Source organism: Balaenoptera physalus (genome assembly GCF_965194825.1).
Source record: "Balaenoptera physalus genome assembly, chromosome: 14".
In the NCBI taxonomy this organism is placed as follows: domain Eukaryota; kingdom Metazoa; phylum Chordata; class Mammalia; order Artiodactyla; family Balaenopteridae; genus Balaenoptera; species Balaenoptera physalus.
The window spans coordinates 70,592,403-70,616,845 of record NC_138893.1 but is presented as its reverse complement, the minus strand read 5'-3'; the positions used below and the strand labels follow the sequence as shown (position 1 = coordinate 70,616,845).

General features: G+C 49.7%; 1 protein-coding gene across 1 annotated transcript; it reads right to left on the bottom strand.

Annotated features, from left to right (window-relative positions):
• Nucleotides 1–1,313: 1,313 nt before the first annotated feature.
• TMEM273 (transmembrane protein 273) lies at nucleotides 1,314–23,568 on the bottom strand. The gene is made up of 3 exons (XM_082424323.1): nucleotides 23,473–23,568; nucleotides 3,224–3,277; nucleotides 1,314–2,352 (listed from the first exon to the last, which is right to left on the bottom strand). The coding sequence occupies exons 1-3, from the start codon at nucleotides 23,516–23,518 to the stop codon at nucleotides 2,171–2,173; spliced, it is 282 nt and encodes a 93-aa protein (XP_082280449.1). The 5' UTR covers nucleotides 23,519–23,568; the 3' UTR covers nucleotides 1,314–2,170.
• Between the last annotated feature and the right edge of the window lie 875 nt (nucleotides 23,569–24,443).

Sequence of the window (24,443 nt, the reverse complement as noted above, 5' to 3'; positions counted from 1 at the left end):
TCCATCTCTTCTTCATCCACAGATCCACCCATTTCTTCAAGAGATGCTACTTTGTCCTTACCAAGCCCCAGGTCCCAGGGAAGCACTGGAGGGGGAGATCGTGCTTTGCATCCCTCTAAAAGCCCACCACCCTGTCTCAGCCCAGACGTCTGTCCTGAATGCCAGACACTCACTGAACATCTCCTCTACTTGGAAGTCTCCAGAAGCCTCAGACTTACCATGTTCAAAAAGGTAGTCGCCAACACACACACCCCCAGCCCACTGCCCACACCTGCTCTACCGCCTACCTCCCAAAGGGCACCCCCCAGCTAGGACCTCCCCACCCCGACAAACGCTGGCTGTTCTGGATTTACCTGCGCCTTCACTCAGCCCCCGGGTCTGGCTGCCTCCTTGGTATCACTCAGATCCTTGCTCCAGAGGCCTTTGCAGTAGCTTGCAGCTCTCTGGGTGCAGAGCACTCCATATGATACAAAAGAGCAAGTGCAAAGGTCCTGAGGTAGGATTGTCCTTGGAGCACGTAGGCTCTATGCAGAAGAGTAGTGTGGCTGGGTGGTAGCAGGGAAGCCAGGTAGCTGGGGGCAGAACACATGTGGTTTCCCAACTGGGACATGGCAGGAGCTGGGGACATGATCCTGAGAGCGGGGGATGCACTGAGATGGCTCTGAGCAGGAGGTAGGGCAAAATCTAACCCACAGTGTGCAGAAGGGAGCCCAAGCTCCCTTTGGCTACCATGCCCTGTGGGCTCCCCACTCAGATGACACCTGCCCACTGCCCAAAGGAGGGGAGAGCGAGAAGAGGGGGCTGTGTGGTGCATCTTAGTTCCCTAGGAAGAGTTTCAAACTGGAGAAAGGAGCTAAGATGTCAGGCGACGGAGCAGGATGGATAAAACAGGAAGGAAAATACCAGTCACAAGTTGGCAGCGACCTTACCTTGGAGTTCTCTTCTTTAGCTCGATGCTGTCTAAACAGAGAAAGCAGGGCATTGGGAAGGGGGCCCTGCGATGGTGATGCAGCTCACTCAGTGCCAGGCCGGCAGGAGGGGTCGGAGCCGCCTGACTTGGGCACTGCTGAGAGGCTCCCTGGGTTGGGGTCACTGGTAGGGGGGGTGGTCTTGGGCTGAGTGCTCTGCCCCCTCCCCTTTGGCACAGTTGGAGCTTCTCCATCTGGTCCCTCACTGAGCCCTCTAGCCCAGCACACGGGTGAAACTGAGACTTCCCCAGAGACACCACCCACCCACCCCCGCCAGTCGCTTCTCTCCTCCCCGCTCCTTGCAGATCCCGGGCTCTCTTGCCCTTAGGAGATCTAGAACATCTCCTGCTGTGTGATGAAGAGACTTTTCTCTCCCCTCATATTCCTCGTGATACAAAATCAATGGCAAGTGAACACCTATGACCAACGAAGTTGCTTGTGCAGTTGGACACGCTGGAATCTCCTGAGTGCTGTCTCCTCCCCTCTCTGCCCCCCTCTGCACATCTTCACAGGTAATAATCATATTTTCCAGATACATGGTGAGGGTCCTTCCTCCTCATCCTCTGAAAAACTGCATCACCATCCCATTAAGCAGTCTTATACGGGGAATGGATTTTGCAGGTCCCACCTTGAGAGAAAGGGGTGCGAATCAATGTTACATTTTGCTGTCAAAACACAAACTGAGTGCTCAGCGTCTGCATGGGATGCACCTCTCCATGGCTGCCACGGCATGTGGAGAACCACGCTGGGTTCACGTAAGCCCAGCTCTGTTTGGATCATGAGGATACGCTCAGCGCTTCTCAGTGTAGGACTTGCCCAATTTATGAAAAAAAGTGCAACTTGGCCCAGGTGGGCAGTGCCAGCCACACTCCCCACCACCCACCCGTGCCAGCAGCCACCTCTTCACCTCCCGGGATCCATCTCATCTGATCACACTATTTGAGTAGGAGAATAGAAATTACTGTCTGAAGCCAACTCAGCTCCCTTCCCCACATTTACTGCAGGAAAGCTGATTCTTAGGAATCTCAAGAATGACTAAATGGAAAACTACAGAAAGAGAGAGAGAAGCAGAGAGAGACAGACAGAGACAGAGACACAGAGAGGTCGCTGCATTTCTTTTCAACCCATGTTTTTTATTCTCTCTCCAGCCAGTGTTGCCCTCAGAGCCTCACGCCAGGTGACTGGCCAGGTCAGGTCTTGCCTCAGGCAAAGGCAGAGATGCGGCTGAGCATCATTTCCTTACCATTGAAGCCCACGTTAGTGCTTCTCTGTTCGGAGGAATCATTATCAAACAAGGGCTTCCTGATCGTGCAGATCTTCAGGGCCAGGAAGCTGGCCGATATGGCGAAGCCCACAGCAATCCCAGTGATGGCGTATTCGATATCTGAAGGGCAGGGAGGAATTGAACAAGGGGCTTCAATCAGTCACCACACTGCAAAGGACTTCCACAGCTCCCTTTACATCAGGATGAAGTTCAAAGTCATTCACTTGGTCCTTAACGTTCCACAGTCCAACTCACTGAGGCCGGCCTAATTTCCCACTCTCCTGGGAGCACATCCCCTCCCTGAACCTCCACCCACACCCCATCTCCTCTTCCTGGAACTCCATCCATGGTCCCTTCAGCTGTGGAAATCATTCCCAAGTGGCTGATGGCTCGCTCCTCTGGCCTCCTGTAGCCTTCCTCACTTATTCCCTCATCAGTTCCCTTGTAGAGTGTGTGCTGATTGCCTGCTCTGCTGAGCGCTGAAGGCAAATGAATGAGTCCCTGGCACCACCTTGAGGAGCCTGTGGTCAGCAGCGGAAGACGAGAGCTCACCTGAGTGCCAGGTGACTGGCGCGGGCCAGTTTGGGAGCCAAGAGCCTTCCCAGAGGAGGTGACATGCAAGCGGCACTGTGTCTGGTGAGCTGAGCCCTGAGGTGGAGAGAGGCTGGGACCATGCATGTGGAGAGAGACACCGGCCAGGCCACGGAAGCCAGGCAGATCCTGCTGTCCCGGGCTCGTGGCCGCAGTCACAGAGCGTGGATGGAGGCGACCCTGACGACTCACGTCCCCTTCGAGGACAGGCTCTCCTGCAACACCACACCCCTGGGATGCAGCCGTGTTAGCCACTCAGGCAGGCCTGAGGGGAACACTGCCCTGGTTCCATGACGACCGGCAGGAAACTGTACCAGGACACCCCACCGGCCCGGGCCTTTCGGGGTACCTCCTCCTGCCCCTCCGCCCTGCGCCCAGAATCAGCTGGGCAGCCACCTACCAATTTCGGCCCCAGCAGGCTGGCCCGTTGTGAACACTTGAGCTGCTCCAACATCTGCGGAGACAGAAAACCCAGAGTCTGGTTAGAACAGAACTTCTGGCCAAGATCAGGCCCGGCGGGTATGGGCGCTGTCCCCATACCCCCCACTCCCGCAGGTCTGGGAAAGCCTAGCACAGGAAGCCCTCCCGCCGGGCCACCACCTTCAGGAGCACAGAGGTAGTTCCCGGTCGCCATGGAGTGTCTGGGAGCCTTGCTGGGACATTAGAGTCCCCTGCAAAACCAGGAGTGAGGTTCCGCTGAGTTCAGTTAAACCCGATCCTTCTTTTTTTCCTATTAGAAGACTGCTTTTTATTTCACTCGTTTTATAAGTGATTTTTTTTTTTTAGGTTAACAATTTTTTTGAGCTACAGTTAAAGTGAAACCAGCTCTTTAACACGGTTTCTAAGACCCACACTGTGACCCCTGCCTGCCTCTTTTTTTTTTTTTTTTAACATCTTTATTGGAGCATAATTGCTTTACAATGGTGTGTTCGTTTCTGCTTTATAACAAAGTGAATCAGTTATACGTATACATATGTTCCCAGATCTCTTCCCTGTTGCGTCTCCCTCCCTCCCCCCCTCCCTCTCCCACCCCTCTAGGTGGTCACAAAGCACCGAGCTGCCCGCCGCTTTAGGCTCCTCCTCATTCCCAGGAACCCTCTCACTGCAGCCAGATTGCACTGATTCCAGCTGCCCGCTCAGGCCGGTACCGGCTGCCCTTGGGCCACGCCCTCTGCCCAGCCCCGTCTTCTCCCCTCTTATCCTCCATCTCGTCTTAGCTCTGCGTCACTTCCTCCTGACGCCCCACACCTGGCTTAGCTGCCCCCTGGGTGCTCCACAGCGGCTGTACTTACCATCGTAAGTGCCCACACCACTTATTTAAGAACATTACACGGCACTGCTGTGTGCCAGGCACTGTCCTCAGAGCTTCTCAGCTATTAACCCACTGATGCGTCTCCTGGCTGGTCTCCCCACGGAGCTGTACAGTGCCCTGTGGCGTGTTCTACCTCGAGCACTTGACACAGTGCCTGGCACACAGGAGGTATTAATAGACATTTTTCAAAATAGATCTTTACTGGAGTATAATTGCTTCACAATACTGTGTTAGTTTCTGCTGTACAGAAAAGTGAACCAACCATATGCATACATATGTCCCCATATCCCCTCCCTCTTGAGCCTCCCTCCTACCCTCCCTATCCCACCTCTCTAGGACATGGAACCAACCTAAATGTCCATCGACAGATGCATGGGTAAAAAAGATGTGGCACATATTAATAGACATTTGGTGAATGACTGGACGATGGTAATAGAGCATGCTGCAAGGGGCGTCTCAGTCTTCTAGCCTGGGCTCGAAACCTTAAGACAGGAGTCGTGGCTCACAAGCTGGGCCTTGATCCCTGAAGATGGGCCCTAGAAAAGCTAAGGCAGAGCCATGGGCTTTGGAGAGGGAAGTGTACATTAATTGGCCACTTACTCTGAGGGGGCAGAACTTGCATTAACACATTTAATAGTCACAGCGACAGCTCTGTGAGACAGGCACAGTCGTCACTGCCTTTTGATGAGTGGGGAACCCAGGCATTGAGGACTTGATGATGTGCCCAAGGGTCAAGAGAAGCGGAAAGTGGCAACCCTGCCACCCGTACCCAGAGCCCCGTGATGCCCTGCAAACTCAAATCCCAGGCGGCTAACAAATAGAATGATGCAAAAATCATCAAGGCCAAGGCCTGGAGGGCTGAGGCAGGCGCAGGTAGACGGTGAGGCCCAAACCTTAATCTCGGGTTCAAGCTTCCAGGCAAAGGCAGAAGCAGCAAAAACACCCCTGTTTCTCCTAAAAGAGAGCAGGTGACTTCATTGAGAGGGACCACATCTTCCCCAGCTTAGCTCCAGGAGAGGTCCACCTCCTGAGTCCTGACCTCCTGGAGGTCAATGGTGACTGAAGCACTTGCTCACCAAAGCAGCAAGATGTCACATGGCCACGTCTGCTGACCATGCTCAGTGCTGCCCAGGGGTTGGGTTGACACTCCACAGAGGACGTGTTCACTCTGAGTGCATTGGTGGGGAAGGGACCATCGTAATGGGGTTTAGGGGTTTTCTGGTGGCCTCACTTGGTGGTGAAAAAGCTGGAGGATTCTGAAGCAAAAGTACACAGCCTTGTTCGGATTACAAGTCTTCTTGGAAATCTGGTGACTTCTGTCATTGATGGGCCCTCGTGGGGCCCATCCACTCACCCACACCTCACAACGCAATATGACCCTGGTTTTGTCAGTTCTTTGAAGCCCCCATTGAGCTTCATTGTCTCTTTACATTAATTCTTCACCTTAATCCTGCCACTGCAGTCAGGTTGTAAACCTTTCCAGGGATGGGACAAAGCCTTGTGTTTCACACATGGTAGGTCTGGGCTGCTAAAGCCACCAAATGCAGCCGACTTCCGGCCTGATGCCAGAAACACAGAGTTGTGTGTGCTGTGTGCTCACGCTGGGGCCTTTCTGACACCAGTCTGCTCTGCACTGCCTTTACTGGGAGGAAGACAGGGCACGGGGCAGGGCAGGCACAAGTGCATGAGGCCAGGCCCACTGAGGGACAGCCTCTCCCCTGCCCCCCTCACACACAGACATCTCTCCTGGGTCCCCCCTTGGGGGTCTTCCTCTGGTGACCATCTCTCTGACCATCATGAAGCATAAAAACTTTGTATGAGCTCAAGATGAAACTTGAACAGAGAAAGAAGAAAGGACACAGATCAGAAAAAGCGAGATGGAAAGAGTCAGAGAGCCAGAGAGATACAAGGAGACATGGGGACAGTGGGACACACACGTAGGCTCTGCCGGCGAAGCCCAGACCACTGACAGGCGGGCTGAGAAGGAAAGGGGAGAAAGGACATCTGGCGTCCAGAAAAGCGTGGCCCTGGCCTCGGCAACAGCGCCAGGCCCCAGTCCTCACCAAGCTGCCCAGCATCTTTCATCAGCCTTACCGACCGAAGGCATCATCCTGAACGCTCTGCTCTTTCTGCCCCTCCCTGGCAGGGATCCTAGGCTCAGCCCAGCACCCACTCTCACTCCCAACAGGGTCAGGCCCCTTAGACACCTCTCTCCACGCTCCATCCTGGGTCCGCCCCAAGGTGGGAGGCTGCCCCTAGTCCCTGGCCCCAAACAGGCTCCTGGGCCTCAGGTCCGAGGTCAGAGACTGAGTGAGTGTCCTCCACGGGGCTGCTGCCCTGACAGCTGCCGTGGGCCTCACTGTGCACTCCACCAGCCACAGCCCATCCCCGTAATTCCTGCTAGCCAGCCAGACAGCCACTCGGCGGCAGACTTTCCCCTCCTCGGGGAGGGAAATCCTCCGTGCCGCCCTCCTCCCGAGCTCCGCCCTGTGCTCTCAGAGCCCCTGGATGAGGATCTGTCAGAAGCACATCTGTGCCCAGCTGCCCACACCCCTGCCTCCGGCCAGGGTCATCAGCCGGGGGAGTTCATCCTGGGCCGTAGACCCCTACGAGTCCCCAGCGCTGATTTCCCCTGGCGCCGCAAAGTAGCTGGAGGATGGATGGCCCTAGCAGGGCCGGTCTGCAAGCACAGCCAGAAGCCTCCTGACTGCTCCTGCGTTCAGGTCTGTGAGAGACCCATGAGGAAGCCACGCCGCACTTGCTGGGCGTGGCTCTGGGTTCTCTCGTGCAAACATGATTTGGGAGCTTAGCATCCAGAAGACAGTCTCTCAAACCCAGGAGACAGTCCAAGGGGGCTGAGCAGGGGCTGGCAGTGCCAAGGCTGGGGTCCTGGAGGGCAGGCAGGGACCCTCTGACTGGTAGATTCACAGGGCTGTAGTAGGCACAGTGCTGCCCAAATCTGGCTTGACCACCGGCATTCCTGGCTAGGACCGTCCACACTGAACCAGGTGCAGAGGGCAGGAGCCAAGGTCTTAGGGCATGGCCTTTGCTGCTGCCTAGAGCAGAGAGCAGGGGGGTTGCCTCTAGATGGGCCTGCTGAGGCTCCAGGGCCTCCACCCACATTGTCCCCATGTGTGCCACATCGGGCCCAGGAGCTCTCACCAAGCCGCACACCTGAGGCTACCCCTGCCCAGAGGATGGTGCCTTTTGCTAAGATGCACAAAGGCACCATTCCGGCTCTGAGTCTAGGGTCGCCCTTCCACCTCAGGCCCCATTCGGACATGCTGCTGACAGAGACCTGACACTCCACCCCTCCCTGCACAACAGCCAGTGTCCCACCCCCCTCTCTGCAGCCCCTCCCGCCTCAGTCCTGCAGAGCACAGCCTGCTCTCTGCAAGTGGTTTCACAACAGGAAGGAATCTCCTGCAAGAGTAAATAGTCCTGAGGCCTGGAGGCTCCCTCCGTCCCCCTCCCCCCGAGTACGGGGGTGGGGGGCAGCCTTCAGAGGAAGACAGGAGCAGGGTTGCTCCAGAGAGGGAGCGGAAGACGCAGGGTGGCCTGCCCAATCTCAGTTGGAATCTGACCCGCTGAGAGCCCATCCCTGCCATTCAGACCTCCCGTGCTGTCCACACCTGTTGGGTCCACCCTCCGTGGGAGCTGTCCCTCTTCGACACCCTTATTTGGGCAGAATCAGGCTGTGTGTTTCCAGTTGTGGAGCAGTGGGCGTGCATGCACGCAGATGTCGTTCTATAAGTATCCTACCTAAAAATAGGGAGAGGCTGCCCTAAGTGTTTGTCAATTGATGCCTGGACATTTTCATCTTGAAACTTAAATATTACAGAATGGCTCCTAAGTTTAGATGGTATAAATTCCAATGTCCTCAACTCGAGGAAGGGGTTTCAGATGTCTAGAAAAGGCATCCGTCCTCCGCTAACAGAATCCACACATAGGAATGAAGTACCTGCCACTGTGCTCCACGTGGCCCTGGTGACCAGGGAGATCCAAGAGCAACCCAAGACCCCGGTCCCCCGTGAAGGAGCTTGCAGAGTGATGGGGAGACAAGATTTACACTGAAGAAAAGATCAGAGTGTCGTGGGTGATGTCCGGCATCTTCCTGCAAACCTCAGCCTCCAGGAGTTGGAGAAAGTCTGAACGGGGGTGTGTGGGCTGGCCTTGCCACACTTGCCTGCCCACCTTTCCTGGCCCCTCGGCTGCAGGCAGCACCTTGGCTTTCCTGTGGGGAACCACTTCCTTGTGATTCCCTCGAGGCCAGTTCCAGGACGGACCTGTGAACCATCCCTGATGAATCAGGTATTACTTCTTCCTGTCAGCAGGGACTGGTCAAGGGGTGATCCAACTCAGTCCAGTGAGACTCAACTCTGGGACTTTGGGGAAAATATTAAGAAAGAGGAGTGCCTTCTGGAATTGGTAACTGAGGGGTGGAGGGAGGCCCACGGGGTGGAGGGAACCTACTGAGACTGAAGCCTCCACAGAAAAAGGTCAGGCTGAGACCAAGTCCAAGATGGCTTTTGAGCCCCTGGATCCAGCTGTGCCTGAAGCACCTCTTCTTGAATTCTCAGCCCCCTCAATAAGGAAACACCTTCTTTATCTTATAGTCTTATCTGAGCTACGTAAATATCACCTGCAATCAGAAGCATCCTAATGACTTAGGTGGCAGGTCCTTCACACAGCAGAGGGTGCTGGCTGCGAACGAGGAGCTCACAGCACAGCCTCAAATGAACCCAACTAGGATCCGCAAGTTAAGGAAGCCTGTGCACCTCTGGGCCTTTGCACTTGCTGCTTTTTGATGCAATACTTTTTTTGTCCTATGGAAAGCTCTTATCCTCCAAGGCATAGCACAAAGCCACTTCCTCTGGAGGTCCCCTCCTCTCTGTCAGTTCAGGATCCCCCCGCAACCTTGTCACTCCCCTACCCTTGCCCCCGAAGGGTGTTCTGTGGCACGAAGGACACACTTCAGATAGCCCAAGTGAGCCGTTTCTCCCCAGGACCAGGATGACATGTGAGACTCCTTGGAACTTAGTTTCTCCTCCTGGGAGATGCAAGCAGAAAGTAAAAGGAGAATCTTGAACTGATGGGAAAGTTACCCCCAAATTACTGTTAAACCAGAAGTGGTTTGCAGTGATAAAATCAATTTTGTAGTGATAACAGGACTCAGGAGGAAGTAAAGTTCAGCCACAGAGAAACAAATCTAGTGACAGCATTGCTCCTAAGACTCTGAGACCAGGAACACTCGTAGAACACGTGTGGAACACAGATGGGACACGTGGCTGCCGTCAGTGTGGATGCACCTGAGGCCCTGGGTCCAAGTACCACACAGCCAGATCCCACTGGGAGGGAGGATTAGAAAGGGGATTGGAAGTGCAGAGGGAAAGGGGATGCCCCAATTATGCTTCACACCGTGGTTTGAGCCTGGGCCTCACTCTTCTCACCTGAAAATGGGGCCTTCAGCCCCTGACACATAGAAGGGACTCACCTAGACAGCTCTTTCTCTTGCCTGTTTGTCCCGAAGCCTCCTTGCAATGGAAGCTGACCTTGGGGTCCCAGTGGAACCCAGGGCACGCTTCTCTAATTGGGCTAGTTTGGGGGCTGTGGGTGCTGGCAACCCCTTCCCTCTTCAGAGCTCACGATGGGTCTGCTTTTCAGAAAAACAAGGTCGGTGGACCTGGCCCTTTTGCCCCGCCCTGGGGCTGTTTGGTGCTGGAAATTAGGCACACTAGGCCCAAATACAGAATGGAGGCTTCAGTCCTCTCCTGAGAAGGATGCCAGACTCTGAGTCGGCCTGGGTTATACAGCAGCCCTGCTCCCAGCAGCTGCTGGGTTTGCGCTGGGGTCTACAGCCTTCCTCTGACATGGCTGTGACTTGCAGGAACGTCAGGCTCCTTGCTCACAAGCCTAGAAACCACCTTGAAATTGCTCTTCCTCAATACCCTCTTCCGGTCTCAGTAAAGAAGCTGCAACTGCCAAACTTCAAGTAAACAGGACGTTGCCACTCCTCTCCCACAGCTGTTGGCGTTCCTTTCTTCCTGTGACAGCACCTAGACTTGGGGCAGAACCCAAACCTGCGGAGCTGCACAGGTTTGAGAGATGGAAAGCAGAAGGAAAACAGAAGATCCAGGAGAACAAAGCAAAGACGGCTCCACGATGGGCCTGGGAGCTTGGGAACAGTGCCTTGGTTTCCATGCATCCCCATCCATGGCAAGAGAGCACACTGAGCCGGACAGAGCACTTGCTCCCAAACCTAGCTCAGGACTGCCCAGGCCCCGGCCTGCAGTGGGGCCTGGCTCCTGGAAGATGGGCAGTGAGTAAGGAATTCTAGGCAGGGGGTCCCTGCTAACACACGGAAGCACACGGCCGTTAGCGTCCAGGGGGACCAAGGCTGGGGGCATCAAGAAGGTCCCCTGGAGTGAGCACTATTTAAATTAAAAACAAAAGGACAGGTAGGAGCCAGTGAAGATGGTGGGGGAGGGGGAATGGAGGCAGGTAGGGAAGGTGCCCCAGCAGAGGAAGAGGTGCCAGCGAAGGCCAAGAGTCCCAAGGGGGTGCAGGCTCAGTGGGTCAGAGCAGCGAGGGGGCACAGGTAAACTGAGGCTCTCCAGGCTTTCCAGAGGATGGGGACGGGACAGGCAGCCAGGACATGGCCACCCTGGGCAGGAGCTGGAAGCAGGAGGCCACAGAGGGCCACCAGAAAGATGGAGGAGCCCACTCAAGGCAACAAAATGCAAGGGAAAATGACTCCAGCTTCTAGAAATAACCTCATAATTAAGAGGAAAACAATAATGGTGGGTGACCAGACGGTATCAAAACTTATGCCCACTTTGTTTTTCCTGAGCAATCTTTGCTAATTAATTCTTAAAGATTCACACACTGGGATTAAAACACTTAGCTACAGAAGCCAAACTGAGCAATACCCTTCCAGGCTAATGGAGGGGCTGGAGGCAGGGAGCCAGCTCCGGCCCAAGGTGGAACCACGGGTACTCTAGGCCTAGGGCGTGCTCCCAAAGGGGCAGGGCCCCTACGGAGCCCCAGGTCCGTGCTGGCCAGGAGTGGTGACATGTAAATGCTCTCACAGCTGGCGGGCGAGCTGCCGAAACCTCGAGGGAGTCAGAGGTGCTTGGGGCTGCCCTGGTGGGGTGGGCGGTGATGTCCAGGGAGGCCGGGGTCAGAGGTCCCACAGCTGGAACACCCAGCCAACTCTACACTCACCAGTGGAGGGGTTCGCTCATCTTTGAATGTCTCTGGGGAGGGCATGAAACTTACCTATGCCCCCATGGTGGGTGGGAAGGAATGATACTTGGAACCCCTCATGGCTCCCAGCTCGCTGGCCTCTCAGCAACGGGGGTGCCCATGGGAAGCCTGCCCGGCCACACACGGAGCGTGGCTGCGAGGATCCCCTCACAGGTTGGGGGGAGCACAGACTGAAGTGAGGGCAGGAACCGTCTTCTACGAGCACTCAGCCACCGCTTGACACGGGGTCTTCAGCTTTCCAGGGGACGAGGGACAGGCAGGGGCAGAGCATACCAGGAGGCGGCTCTGGAGGGGCGCTCAGGTCAGAAGGGAGATGGTCCCAGGTCTCTGCTGTTGCCTCTAGAAGGCTGTGGCATTCCATCTAGGGGACAGCCCACCCACTCAACATAGGCGCTTCGGACCAGAGAAGGCCTGTGTTCAGGAGCGAGTCTCAGGGCCCACCTTTGCAGGGAGAGCAGGGGAGGCTGGAAACAGTGCAGAATAACTAATCAATGATGGTAAAGCATCGTGCAAGAGGAAAGCGTTGCGTAACCGCTAAGTGGTGGGTTATTATGATTCATGCAATATTCATACTGTGCTCTTCAGCCTCTGGGAAGCTTCGCTCAGGAGTCCTCGGGGACTTGGCGGAGGGGGGTATGTGTCCAGGGGGTGGGGCTGTGGGATGACAGGTGGCCTGGCCCTCGGGGAAGGGGCCATGATGCTGCAGAGAAAAGCCACACCCAGCCAGTGAGAGCCGGGGGAGCTTGGCAACACCGAGCCATCTGCTGCCATCATCAGGCCCTGCTGTGTGCCAAGGTCTGTGTTGGGCGTCTCCACCATAATTATCTTTTTAAAGGCCGCTTCCAACATTTGCAGAACCCAGGGCATGCCACTAATCTAAATATTTAAAGGTTACAGATCAAGCTACACACAGGGCCCAACCCACTTGCCCCTGCCACCTCCCGGCAGGCCCTGCAGTCCACTCCCCAGGGATCACCTTCTGGAGAGGGAAGCTCAGCCCTGCCTACGGCCCCAAGGGCTGCCAAGGTCTTCTGAACAGGGCAGGCAGAAGTCGGGCTTGGCCTGGGCTTCCTGGAAAGACCAGACCCTCCAGGATTTGGGATGGAGCCTGGCTCAGTCTGACGTCCTGAGGGGCCTCCCACTAACCAACACTTTGCTTTCCCCACTGAACTCCTGGGCAGTGTTAAGACATCTTCCCAAACTAGAGCACCAAATGGACGGAGGAAGCACAGCTCTCTGGGAGCTGGGTCTGCGTAGGAATGCCCTTGGTCATTGAACTAAAAGCAGCCCCTCGCTCGCTCTCTAGTTTCTAGCCCCCGCCAAGCTGTGGCTCCTGTCCCCTCACTCTCAGCTGCCCAGCACACATACAAGTCCCTCTCCCTTATATCCGTGTGCTGATCCAGTTCCAGAACTTTCAAAGACTTTCTGACAAGACTAAAAAAAAAAATTCTTGCATTTGGATACGTGTGTGTGATATGCGGGCCCCCTAAAGCCAGGTAGGGCCGGGGGCCTCTCTTGGGGACCACAGTTCTCCCTTCACAGGGAAGCCCCAGCAGGTGACGTGTCCTGTTGGGTCACACACCTGAATAGGAGCGCTCTGGGCTTTGAACCTGGGCTGGCCAGGCTCCTCAGAAGAGTCTCAGGCCAGCACACAGGGTCACAGTGGCTCCAGGTTGACTAAAGCTTCGTAACAATGTGTCGTGTGGCTCAGTGACTAGGGCTCATCTACAGCTCTGTAGGAAGGGGCTCTGTTCTTCATACCGCAAGGCTGCCTCATGGGCCCTCTCTGAGCTTCTGCAGAGCTTTCCCTGGGTCAGCTTAGCTGTCCCGGGCTGTTGCCTCACAGTCGCAGGCCTGCCCGTCCAACACTGTCTTCTGCGGCACAAGCTGTGACAGACCTGGCACCTCAGCCACTCCCCAACCTCAGGCCACACGCTGCTTCCAGTGGGGAAGCTGGCGTGAGTCTGTAATGCGGCCTCAGAAGCCAGCGTGGACCCTGCTGGCGAGGCCCTAGACACATCCAGCCTGTCTTCTCTCTCCTGGGAAGTCTCCCTACCTCCAGCCTGCCTGCTACACCGGCCAGGGGGCCTCTCCCTCCAGGGCTGCTTAAAAACTCCCTCAGGGTAAGACCAGCTTCCTCCTGAGGCTCACCCAGCCCTCCTGGGCTCGGCTCCCGGCCTCACCTCACACTCCTCTCCAGCCTGCGCTGCCCTCCCCGCAGCCCTCCTGGGCCAGCCAGACCCTTCCCTGCTCACAGCTCCTGCAGACTGGCTCCTAGAATCTGAGCCTCTACTTCATGCACTAATCAACTCAAACAAGTGCAGTTACTGGGCCTGAGCTGAGCGGCGGCCTGCAAGACTGGCTCCCCGCCCTGACCGAGGTGACAGTGTGGGATGGAGTGAGACCCAAACAGACACACATGGAAACAGGAATGCTGTTAGAACTGTGAGGAGCACTGGGGGAGAGCATCTCTGGGGTCCTGGGGTTGGGGAGGGCACGTATCCCACACAACAGAGACAATACGTGAGGAGGCCTGGAGACTGGACAGGAACTTGATGGATATTCATGGGGTTGGGGAGCAGGAGCCCTGGGATGGGCCACATGACAGAGCTAGGGAGGCCCTTTGGCCACATAAACGCTTGTCTGTCCTTGCAGCAGTGGGAAGCTGCTGAAGGATTTCAGCCAGGCAGAGGCATAAGCAATTTGCTCTCAGCAAAACTCCTCTTCCAGGAAGCCCTCCTGGATACCCTAGTTTGGATCAAGGTGCTCCTCCTCTCTTCCTTCCATGTTCCTTCATCTCAGCGCTTAACCCACCACATTACAACTGTCCTCTCCATAGACTGTCAACGCCTTCAGGTTGGGGCCTGACTCACTTATTTTGTGTCCCAGCAGAGTCTGGTGAAAAACGTTGTTTCCTTAACATAAGAGAAAGCCCTGATGTCCATGTGGTATAGCCCATGGGCCCAGCTCCAGTCCTTCACCTCGATCCCTGGACATCAACTCCTTGATGATGTGGCCCAAGGGTTTGCACAGGCCTCTGGGGTGGGTGCAGCCAGGTTCCAGGCAGAAATTCCCCAGCTGCTCATCTGTTTCATTCAGACAAGAGGGAGAGCGTGAGCCCAGTTCATCTTACTGAGAACCATTAGCCGGTTATTTAATGGAATCAAATTTAATAAAAGGAGCAGTTCAAGCAATTCTGGCGGATAAATGAGGATCTGGGTGTGACAGAGATGCTTACGTGACTTTAAAGAGGAAGCACGAGTGGTTTAATTTAGGAGTGAGTGACCCAGCAATACCACTACTGGGCATATACCCTGAGAAAACCATAATTCAAAAAGAGACATGTACCACAATGTTCATTGCAGCTCTATTTACAATAGCCAGGACATGGAAGCAACCTAAATGTCCATCGACAGATGAATGGATAAAGAAGATGTGGCACATATATACAATGGAACATTACTCAGCCATAAAAAGAAACGAAATTGAGTTATTTGTAGTGAGGTGGATGGACCCAGAGTCTGTCATACAGAGTGAAGTAAGTCAGAAAGAGAAAAACAAATACCTTATGCTAACACATACATATGGAATCTAAAAAAAAAGATGGTTCTGATGAACCCAGGGGCAGGACAGGAATAAAGACACAGACGTAGAGAATGGACTTGAGGACATGGGGAGGGGGCCAGGTAAGCTGGGACGAAGTGAGAGAGTGTCACTGACATATATCCGCTACCAAATGTAAAATAGATAGCTAGTGGGAAGCAGCCGCATAGCACAGGGCGATCTGCTCGGTGCTTTGTGACCACCTAGAGGGGTGGGATAGGGAGGGTGGGAGGGAGACGCAAGAGGGATGAGATATGGGGATATATGTATGCATATAGCTTATTCATTTTGTTATACAGCAGCAACTAACACACCATTGTAAAGCAATTATACTCCAATAAAGACGTTAAAAAATAAAAAAGAAAAGAAAAGAAAAGAAGTCTGCTGATTAGTGTGTCAGCCAGGTCATCTCTGGCTCTGAGCCGCTTGGCTGTAGCTCCCACCCAGTGTGCAAGGACCGGGGGATTGCCCCACAGACAGACACTCTGCCGAGGTCGCACCTCCTGCCATCACCTCACAGGGCATGTCTCCCCTTCAGGAGTCTCTAGGATCAGGGATGTGTGTCTGAGAGATGTTAGGTAGCCCAGAGCCCCTCCCCAAAAAGCATTCCTCCAAATCACCCATTCCCCCGGGCTCTTAAAAACTCATTTCAGACTTCCGTTCTGGGAAGATGGGATAGGCTTACTTTTCTCTATTGCTCTCACTAAGTATAGCAAAACACGCTAGATATTATATTAAAAACTCACATAAGAAGATCCTGAAAGGTAGAGAGGGGAAGGCAAACTGGCTGAGGGCCTTGAGGTTCCCCCTGGAAGCGGCATGTGGCCTGAGGTCAGGTGAGGCTGAGTCATTGGTGTCTGTCACAGCTCATAAAAATATGTGGCAATAAAACAGATTTTCATTCTCCTCTAAGATGTCTAAATTGTTTAACAGCTAAAGCTAAAAAACTATAACATGTCTGATACAGTTCTCAATATATGTAGAAGAAATATTTAAGAGAGTAAAGGGACACAGAAGCACAATTTCTACATTTCACGTGAACTGTTAAATGTTGACACCAGTAGATTGTGATACATTATGTTTATAATGTAATACATAGAGCAACCACTCAAAATGCTATGAAAAGCAACATACTCAGAAATACTACAGACAAATCAAAATGGAATTCTAAAAAAAGTTCCAGTAACACACTGGAAGGTAGGAAAAAGAGAAACGAAAAACAGAGAACGATCAGAAATCAAAATATGAAATGTCAGACTGAAAGCTCTAATATATCAATAACACAAGTACGACCAACAGGTTTTTGATGAGTGAGCAAAATCAGTTCAATAGAGGGAGAATCTTTGTATCAACCAATGGTGCTGGAGGAATTGGATATACACAGAATAATGAAAGCAACAAAGCAAGAGAGAGAGAGAAAAAGAGGGAGGGAGGCGGGGAAGAAGGATGCAAGGAAGGAAGGAAGGAAGGGAAGAAGGGAGGGAGGGAGGAAGGAAGGAAGGTAGGAAGGAAGGAAGGGAGGGAGGGAGGAGGGAAAGAAGGAAGGAAGAGAGGGAGGGAGTGAGGAAAGAAGGGAGGGAGGAGGGAAGGGAGGAAAAGAAAGAAAGAAAAAAGAAGAAAAAAATGACCTTGACTTAAATTCACAGGTGAATTCAAAATGGATCATAGGTTTAAATGCAAAATATAAAGCTATATAACTTTTAGAAGAAAGTGTAAGCTAAAATCTTAGAGACTTAGGGCTTGGTGAAAACTCAGACACGCTATCAAAAGCATGATCCATAAAAGAAAAACAAATCAGTAAATTAAACTTAATTAAAATTAAGTACTTTGTTCTGTGAAAGACCCTGTGACAAGGATGAAGAGACAAGCTAGAGGCTGAGGGAAACTACTTGCAGATCACATATTTGACAAAGAACTCAAGTCCAAAATATATTAAGAACTCTTAAGATTCTGCAGTAATAAAAGAAAAGAAAAAAAAAACAAGCAATTGAATTAGAAAATGGGTAAAAGTCATGAAGAGAATTCTTACTCTATCAGGAAATTTCTCCTTGCCTCCCGGGGGCCTAGCCCCTTCCTTTACCCTCTGCTGACTTTCTGAGAAAGACCCTAGTGCATGTTTCTTTTGTTATATTTGTGGCAATTTGTTACACAGTCAAAGAGAAGTAATACAGCAGGAATTCTTTCTCACTGGAATCCACACACCACACAATTCTGAACCATTGTCTTGGCAGGAATCTGGAACAGGGGAAAAGCTGTCAGGAAAGATTTTTACAAAGATCTCAGGGAGTAAGAGCCAAGGAATAAAGTGATGACTTTGACTTGTAAGATAAAAACGAATTTAATTCTCTTTACCCTGGCCTCTGCCATCTTTTCATTATAAATTAAGGGGGGAGAAAAGCCTCTGCTCTCTTCAATAACCCTGGCTCCTTCAGTGAAGAATGTTTTAGACACTGGAACATAATTAAAGTGATATTATGTTTCTTTTATTATCATGATTATAATAATACATAGATTTCAGCGGTGCTTTCCAACGGAATTAAAATGAAGACAGATGGCTGACTTTTTGGTGGGAATTACAGTCTATAGGAATATTTTATACAGCAGCTTTTTAAAAAGGAAGGTGCAAACCTCTAATAAAATGCTTAGAAATTTCACCAGATATTTTCAATAGCTCTTCTTAGAGCAATATTTTAACAAAATTTTAAAATATTGATTGGTTAGTAGTTAAGTGGCAAATAATTTATTTAGAATTGTGACAACTATAATCCAAAACCTAGTTTTAAGTCTTTCATCATTATGTCAGAAGTACATCAGCATTTCTCAGGAAGCTGTCCTACGCCTCCCAATGTGAAACCCTGAGGACACAAGATCAGTTACGGAGTTTTCTGGTGGGGAAGGGAGCCCTGGAATCCGATCACTAGGATATCAAGTAAACCCCAAAATGAGGAATGCTCCATGAAAAAAAGGGGATGGAAATTTCTCAAACATCAGTGTCATAAACAGTGAACAAAAGTTGTGGAGATGTTCCAGGTCAAAGAAAGTTAAAGAGACATGGCTACCAAACGAAACATCTGATCCTCCCCACTGGCTCCTTGGCTGAGACGCAGTGAAAGCTGCAAAGGATGTTGCTGGGTCCCCTGTAAATATTGCACTATGATAGATTATGTGAAAGTATTTGTCAATGTTAAATATCCTGAAGTTGATAACTGTACTGGGACTGTGGTTATGTGAGAGATTATCTCCAGTCTTTAAAAAATACACATTAATGTATTTAGTAGGTTTAAAAAAAAATGATGTGTATAATTTAATCTCAGATGGCTCTGGAAAAAAACTCTCTCACTCTCTCTCTCTCTCTCTCTTTCTCTCTCTGTATATATGTATATATACATATATATCATATCTATTATATATAATAGATATCCTCATTTGTTTTATAAAAACATAGCTATATTTACATATAGATAGATAGAGGTTATAAATACAGAATAGACATAACCACATTTGCTTTATCATATCTTTTCCCTATCTTCAGAGAGAGAGAGTGAAAGAGAAAATATATGATAAAGCAAATGAGGTAATTTGTTTAAGAAATCAGCAAATCATACATTCTTTGCACTATTCTTATTCTTGCAACTTTTCTTAGGTTTGATATTATTTTGAAATAAAAAAATTGAAAGAACAGTTTGAAAAGTCATGTCAGTTTTTGCATGATGATACCACTTCCTAGTCTTGACTGACAGGCTAAAAATATAGGCTTTGGGCATCAAAATGCTTCCATTTGAATCCCACCATTCTCGCTTACCTGCTCCATGACCTCTGGTAAGCAACTGTATTGATATGTGCCTCAGTTTCCTCATCTATGAAATGGGCATAATGATGATTATGGTAGTAAGAGCATCTACCTTGTGGGCTGCTTGTGAGAAATGAATGAGGTCTACATAGAGGTGCTGGGAGCAGCACCATACCCAGAATCAGATCTCAGGAAGTGGGCTTATGATGCTTTCAAGGAATGCGTGCAATTACTCTACATGCAAGAGTAAGGGCATGATAAGAGCCAAGATGAGTTTAAGGCACAAAAGAAGAAGAAGAAGAAGAAGGAAGAGGAAGAGGAGGAGGAAGAAGAAGAGGAGGAGATGGAGGAGGAGGGATGTTACCTACAAGTAATCAAGATGCATAAGCTATAGTAAATAAAACAGTGTGACATGACTCAACACAGACAGATACAAAAATGGCACAGAATAGGAAGCCCATGAACAGTTCAAACATATGTGAGATAGGTATAGAAGAAGCATTGCAAAGCAGGAGAGAAAGGAAAGATGATTAAATAAATGATAGGACAATTAATGTTTCATATAGAAAAAATTAAAATTAGCCCATACACAAAAATAAATTCCAAATACATTAAAGACCTAATCATGAAAAATGCAACCACTTTAAAGTTTTTTTAAAAATGTTTCGTAGACAAGAGAGAAAAACAAAACATACAGAAAGGAAAAGACTGATACATTTGATTGTATCACATTTAGAGACTTCTGCAGAGCAAAGGATGCCACAAACATAAAAGAAAAGCAATAATACTAAGAGAAAATATTTGCAATGCATGACACAAAGAAATAATTAATATCCAGAAAAAATACATAAGAGAACAATAACAAAATAAAACTAGCAGGAAGTTTACAGAAAAAGAAACCTGTCGGATAAGTATACAGGAAATGGTTCTTCTCACTAGCAATCAGGAACACATAGCCTAAAAACTTGGAAGTAATATTTCACTACTCAGATTGGCAAAAAAAAATGAGAAATCTGACAATATTGAGTATTGCTGAATCTGTAGCGGGACAGATAATCCAGACCTCACTGGTGGAGAACAGTTCCAATAAGAGTAGAATTGCTCATACAAATGACACAGTAACTCCCCTCCAGGTGTGCCTCCTAGGGAACAGCTGCATATAGGTTCTAGGAGGTGGGACCGAGAAGGCTCATTGCAGCTACAGCCATCATGAGAAAAGTTAGAAACAACCTAAATTCAGTCAGAACTGGAATGAATAGCGAAATTATGACATGGTGTTTCAACAGAATCATAGAGATTGTTAAAACGAATACACCTGATTCATAGGCTCAGAATGGGTAGATGACACAGATGTTACCTGTGCTAACATAGGTGGCATTCAGGTCAACATTTTAACACCTGGAAAACAACACAGGAAGGAAGCGTGGTCAGAGCAGGGGTGCTGCTTCCTCTGGAGAAGGAGAGAGGAAAACAAGACAGAGGAGGTGAACCAAAGAGCTTAACTCCATCTCTGGTGTTCTGTGTCTTTGATGAATGTGTTGATTTATCCATCTCCTTTGAAATACAGATATCTAAAAGAACAACCAAATTTTAAAATGTGTTAATTCGGGGTGTTGGGTCCATGAATGTTTGTTACATTGATCTAAGTTTTAGAAATAATTTCAAAATATTCGAGAACTGGTTTTTCAAAAACTCTCCAACTACTCCATGTGTGGGAAATAGTGGACCTGGTCTATTCCCGGGTCCCAGAAGAGCCTGGACGTCACCGGGGTGACAAGGTGGAGATGCCCCTCTTCCCGACTGTGTCCCTGAAAGCCCTCTCATGCACAGTTCTCACATACGCCCTGGGGTGACCTGCCTGGTCACCTGACCTCACAGGCCACCTGTTAGCAGGTTACACTAGATAATCCCCAGGTCCCTATCACCAGTCCATAAAGGGGAAAGCACAATTTTTTCTTACGTCTTTCAACAGGCTGTTGTGTTATTTTTCTCTTCACAGAAATTTATCTATTGGAATTAAGAATATATATGATCAGGGACTTCCCTGGTGGTGCAGTGGTTAAGAGTCCGCCTGCCAATGCAGGGGACATGGGTTCGAGCCCTGGTCCGGGAGGATCCCACGTGCCGTGGAGCAACTAAGTCCATGTGCCACAACTACTGAGCCTGTGCTCTAAAGCACGGGAGCCACAACTACTGAAGTCCGCATGCCACAACTACTGAACTCACGTGCCACAACTACTGAAGCCCACGCACCTAGAGCCCGTGCTCCACAACAAGAGAAGCCACCGCAATGAGAAGCCCGTGCACCACAACGAAGAGTAGCCCCCACTCGGCGCAACTAGAGAAAGCCCACGGGCAGCCACGAAGACCCAGCACAGCCAGAAATTAATTAATTAATAATTTATTTTTAAATTTATTAAAAAAAAAGAATATATATGATCGTTATGAAAAATTCCAATACAGAGAAACTAAAAGATGCTCCGTAATCCTATTTCCTAAAAAGAGTTAAAGGATATTATTAACCATTTGCTAGATTTCCTTCCAGTCAATTTTTGGAAAGGCAGGAAAACATATGCAAAATATAACTACATAACTATAACTCTGTAACCATCACTTTGTCTCTTATCTTCTATCCATATCAGTTCTGAGAAAGTTAAGTTTTTCATTTAAACTTATTGGATATTGTTGGAAACATTAGAGCATAATTGATTTAGCCATATTCCGACTGGTAATCACTTGTTTCTGGTTTTCGCTGTGGTCAGCAGTGCTGAATGGCATCCTGTTAAATATTTTAAGGAGCTTTTACCCTATTATTTCATTAGGGTAAGTTCCTGGAGGTGGAATTTTGGGGTATAAGGTTGTGAACAGTTTATATTTTGCTACAAATTACCAAATTGTCTTCAGAGAATTCGGTATCCCAAAGACTCAATAGTGAATGCTCACCTCACATTAGATACCGGCTACCTGCTTTAAATGTGATAATAGATTGAAATCTCTCAACCTATGGGGTTGGTACAATCTTTAACCCCAAGTTACAGATGAGGAAACTGAGCACAAGGATGGAGATCCCGGCTACGCTCTCCGGGCTGGTAAATAGCAGAGCAAGAGTTAACATTCAGGGGGTTTAGAGCTGAACGCACATGCCTAATCACTACTATCTCTTTCAGATACTACTAATAGTATTTGAAAGCCAAGTAATTAAAACCTCATCCATAAAATGCAGATAATAGGGGGACCTATTTCACAGAGTTGTGTGGGGACTGAATGAGCTAATACAAAGTGTTGAGCAGAATATATAGAAGAATACGCAGCTCATCAGAAGCACTCAAGGATGTTGGATGTTATTATTTCTTTTATTATTCGTGAGCTTGAGCATTCTAAAGGTTTATCATCTATTTGTAATTCTTCAATGAATTGCCTGTTCATATAATTTACACATTTTCTTCATTGGGCTTCTTAAATTTAACTTTTTCCCCCAGGACAGAGTGGTTTGTGTACCTACATAGGTCAAAAGCAGAAACAAGGGTTAGAACTTCTGTCACCTTCTGCCATTTACCGGGTACACTTTGCACTATCTGCCCTGCACGTCCTTAGTTCTGGCTTGCTGGTTCTCACCATCCTCTCACTGCCACTGTCACTCATTACACATGCTGATTTCCACGTGTAAACTGATAGATGCCGAGGCTGCTGTCTGTCTGACATACTAACTCCCAAAGGTCAGGGTCTTTCTTCTTCCCTGGGCTTGGTGCAGGCTTCGTAGAGAGTCCTCCCCATGGGAATAATTTCATCCATGTCCAGGATACAGGCTATTGCTCCAGAGACAGAATATTAAATCTAGAGACAGACTGCTTGTCTCTGAGTCTTGACTCAGTGCAAGTTCTGAGAAAGAGCATCTTTGTGTATACCACAGGCATCCATTGCCTTTTTAAGAAATAACAGTTGATGTTAATGGGGATGTTGCAAAGTTGTATGACTCTTTCCTTTTCTATCTGTACCTATGAGTATTTCTAACCCTCACTCTGCCTTGATCTCTGTCTCTCTTGGGTTTTTCCTCTCTGCTTCTCTGGCCTGATATTTCTCCCTCTATATCTGGCCCTGCTTTTCTCTTAGTCTCTGCCTCTCTCCCTTCTTCCTTGTTGTGATCACAGGATTAAAAATGACTTTAAAAAACAAAGATACCTCTGGGTAATTAAGAGTCTACTTTATTCCATAAAAAGACTGATTCACCATTAACATTAGAAAAACATCTCCATACCTACATTTTCTCATTTTATGTAATTATTTTGATTTGACTCAATTAAATTTAACTTAATTTTCACACAATCCTAGAAGGTAAACATTATTATCCTCCCTTTTATTGGTTCAGAAACTGGGAGTCTAAGAAGCTTGCTCCGTTTGTCAGCAACAGAGCCACGATTTAAAGCCAGATTTGTCTAGGTCCCAAACCCATACTTACTGTTCTCCACTGTCCCGGAAGCATTTGTAAGTTGCAGCTAGAGTGAAACAGACAAGAGCATTGCTTACTGTCCCCTCAAAGTGAGAAAAGCCATCTGTCCAAAGACTCAGTGCTTTAGGGACTGAGTCCTGATGGGCTAACGTGCCCCAGTTTCCAACACGTTGAGGCACTCACCTGCCACAAAAGAGTAACACGAGCCCCCTTTCCGCACGTCTCACTTACCCAGGAGAAGGAGGAGGGCTTTCAGCATGCTGGCCCCCAAGTCCATGCTGGCTCTCTGCTCCTGGCTCCTCAAAGGGCAGACAGGGAGGGCTACGTGACCCAATACTCCGGAGGACGGAGTCAAGCCCCTAAGCCCCACGTGACAGATGGGGAAGGAAGCTGCTACCACAGCCCAACACTGCTCAGCTCCTCTCAGCCCTGTCATCCTGGCCAGCACAGGGAGCAAAAGGGAGCTGGCCCACGGTGAGCAGCGGGGCGGGGGGCGGGTGGTACCGGTCATTACCCAACATTATATCCTGTAATCTTCCCCACACAGCACCGAACCCAGGTGCGGCTGGGTGCAGATTCTTCCCCAGAGACCCCAGCTGGTAAGTCTCAGAGAGGCATGTGGGCAAAGCTGGCCTGCCTGGACGTCCAGCTCCTGTAGTAACCCCTACAGCCGTGGGGTAAGGACAGGAAGTGCCCCCGAGCCCAGAGCACGGGGCAGTCACTGTTTTTGTGCCACGGACCCCCCTTTACATCTGGGGAGGCCTATGGATCACTTCCCAGAATAACATTTTTAAGTGCCCCAAATAAAGTACTTAGGGATTATGAAAGAAACCAGTGATTCTGAAATACAGGTATCCAAATATTTAGAAAACAGACTTGTGATACAGAAATATATGTGCTTCCTTACCCACACAGTAAATAGCAAGGTCTAGCAGCAGGTGAAATAATTACCACAATCTTGATGTCGTGATAAATGTAAGTGTTACTGAGAGATGTCTCTAACAACTGGAATATGGATGGAGACACCCACAGCTCCTACTAGTAATAGAACCACCCATGTGGTAATAGCACTGTGGCTTGTTGACTGCACTCACATTACAAGGAAAGGCTAAGTTTCCATTAGAGGTTAGAGGACAGAGATATAATTTTTTTCCCATCCAAGTTCACAGATCCCAGGTCAAGTGCCCTACCCCGGAGGACCC

What these genes read in the sequence shown, in the direction of transcription:
- TMEM273 (XM_082424323.1), bottom strand. Translation starts at nt 23,518, where the DNA reads ATGGACTTGGGGGCCAGCATGCTGAAAGCCCTCCTCCTTCTCCTGG. An exon ending in AGCCCTCCTCCTTCTCCTGG is followed by an intron (nt 3,278 to 23,472) that starts GTAAGTGAGACG and finishes CTGTCTCCGCAG; the next exon opens with ATGTTGGAGCAGCTCAAGTG. An exon ending in GCCTGCTGGGGCCGAAATTG is followed by an intron (nt 2,353 to 3,223) that starts GTAGGTGGCTGC and finishes CCTGCCCTTCAG; the next exon opens with ATATCGAATACGCCATCACT.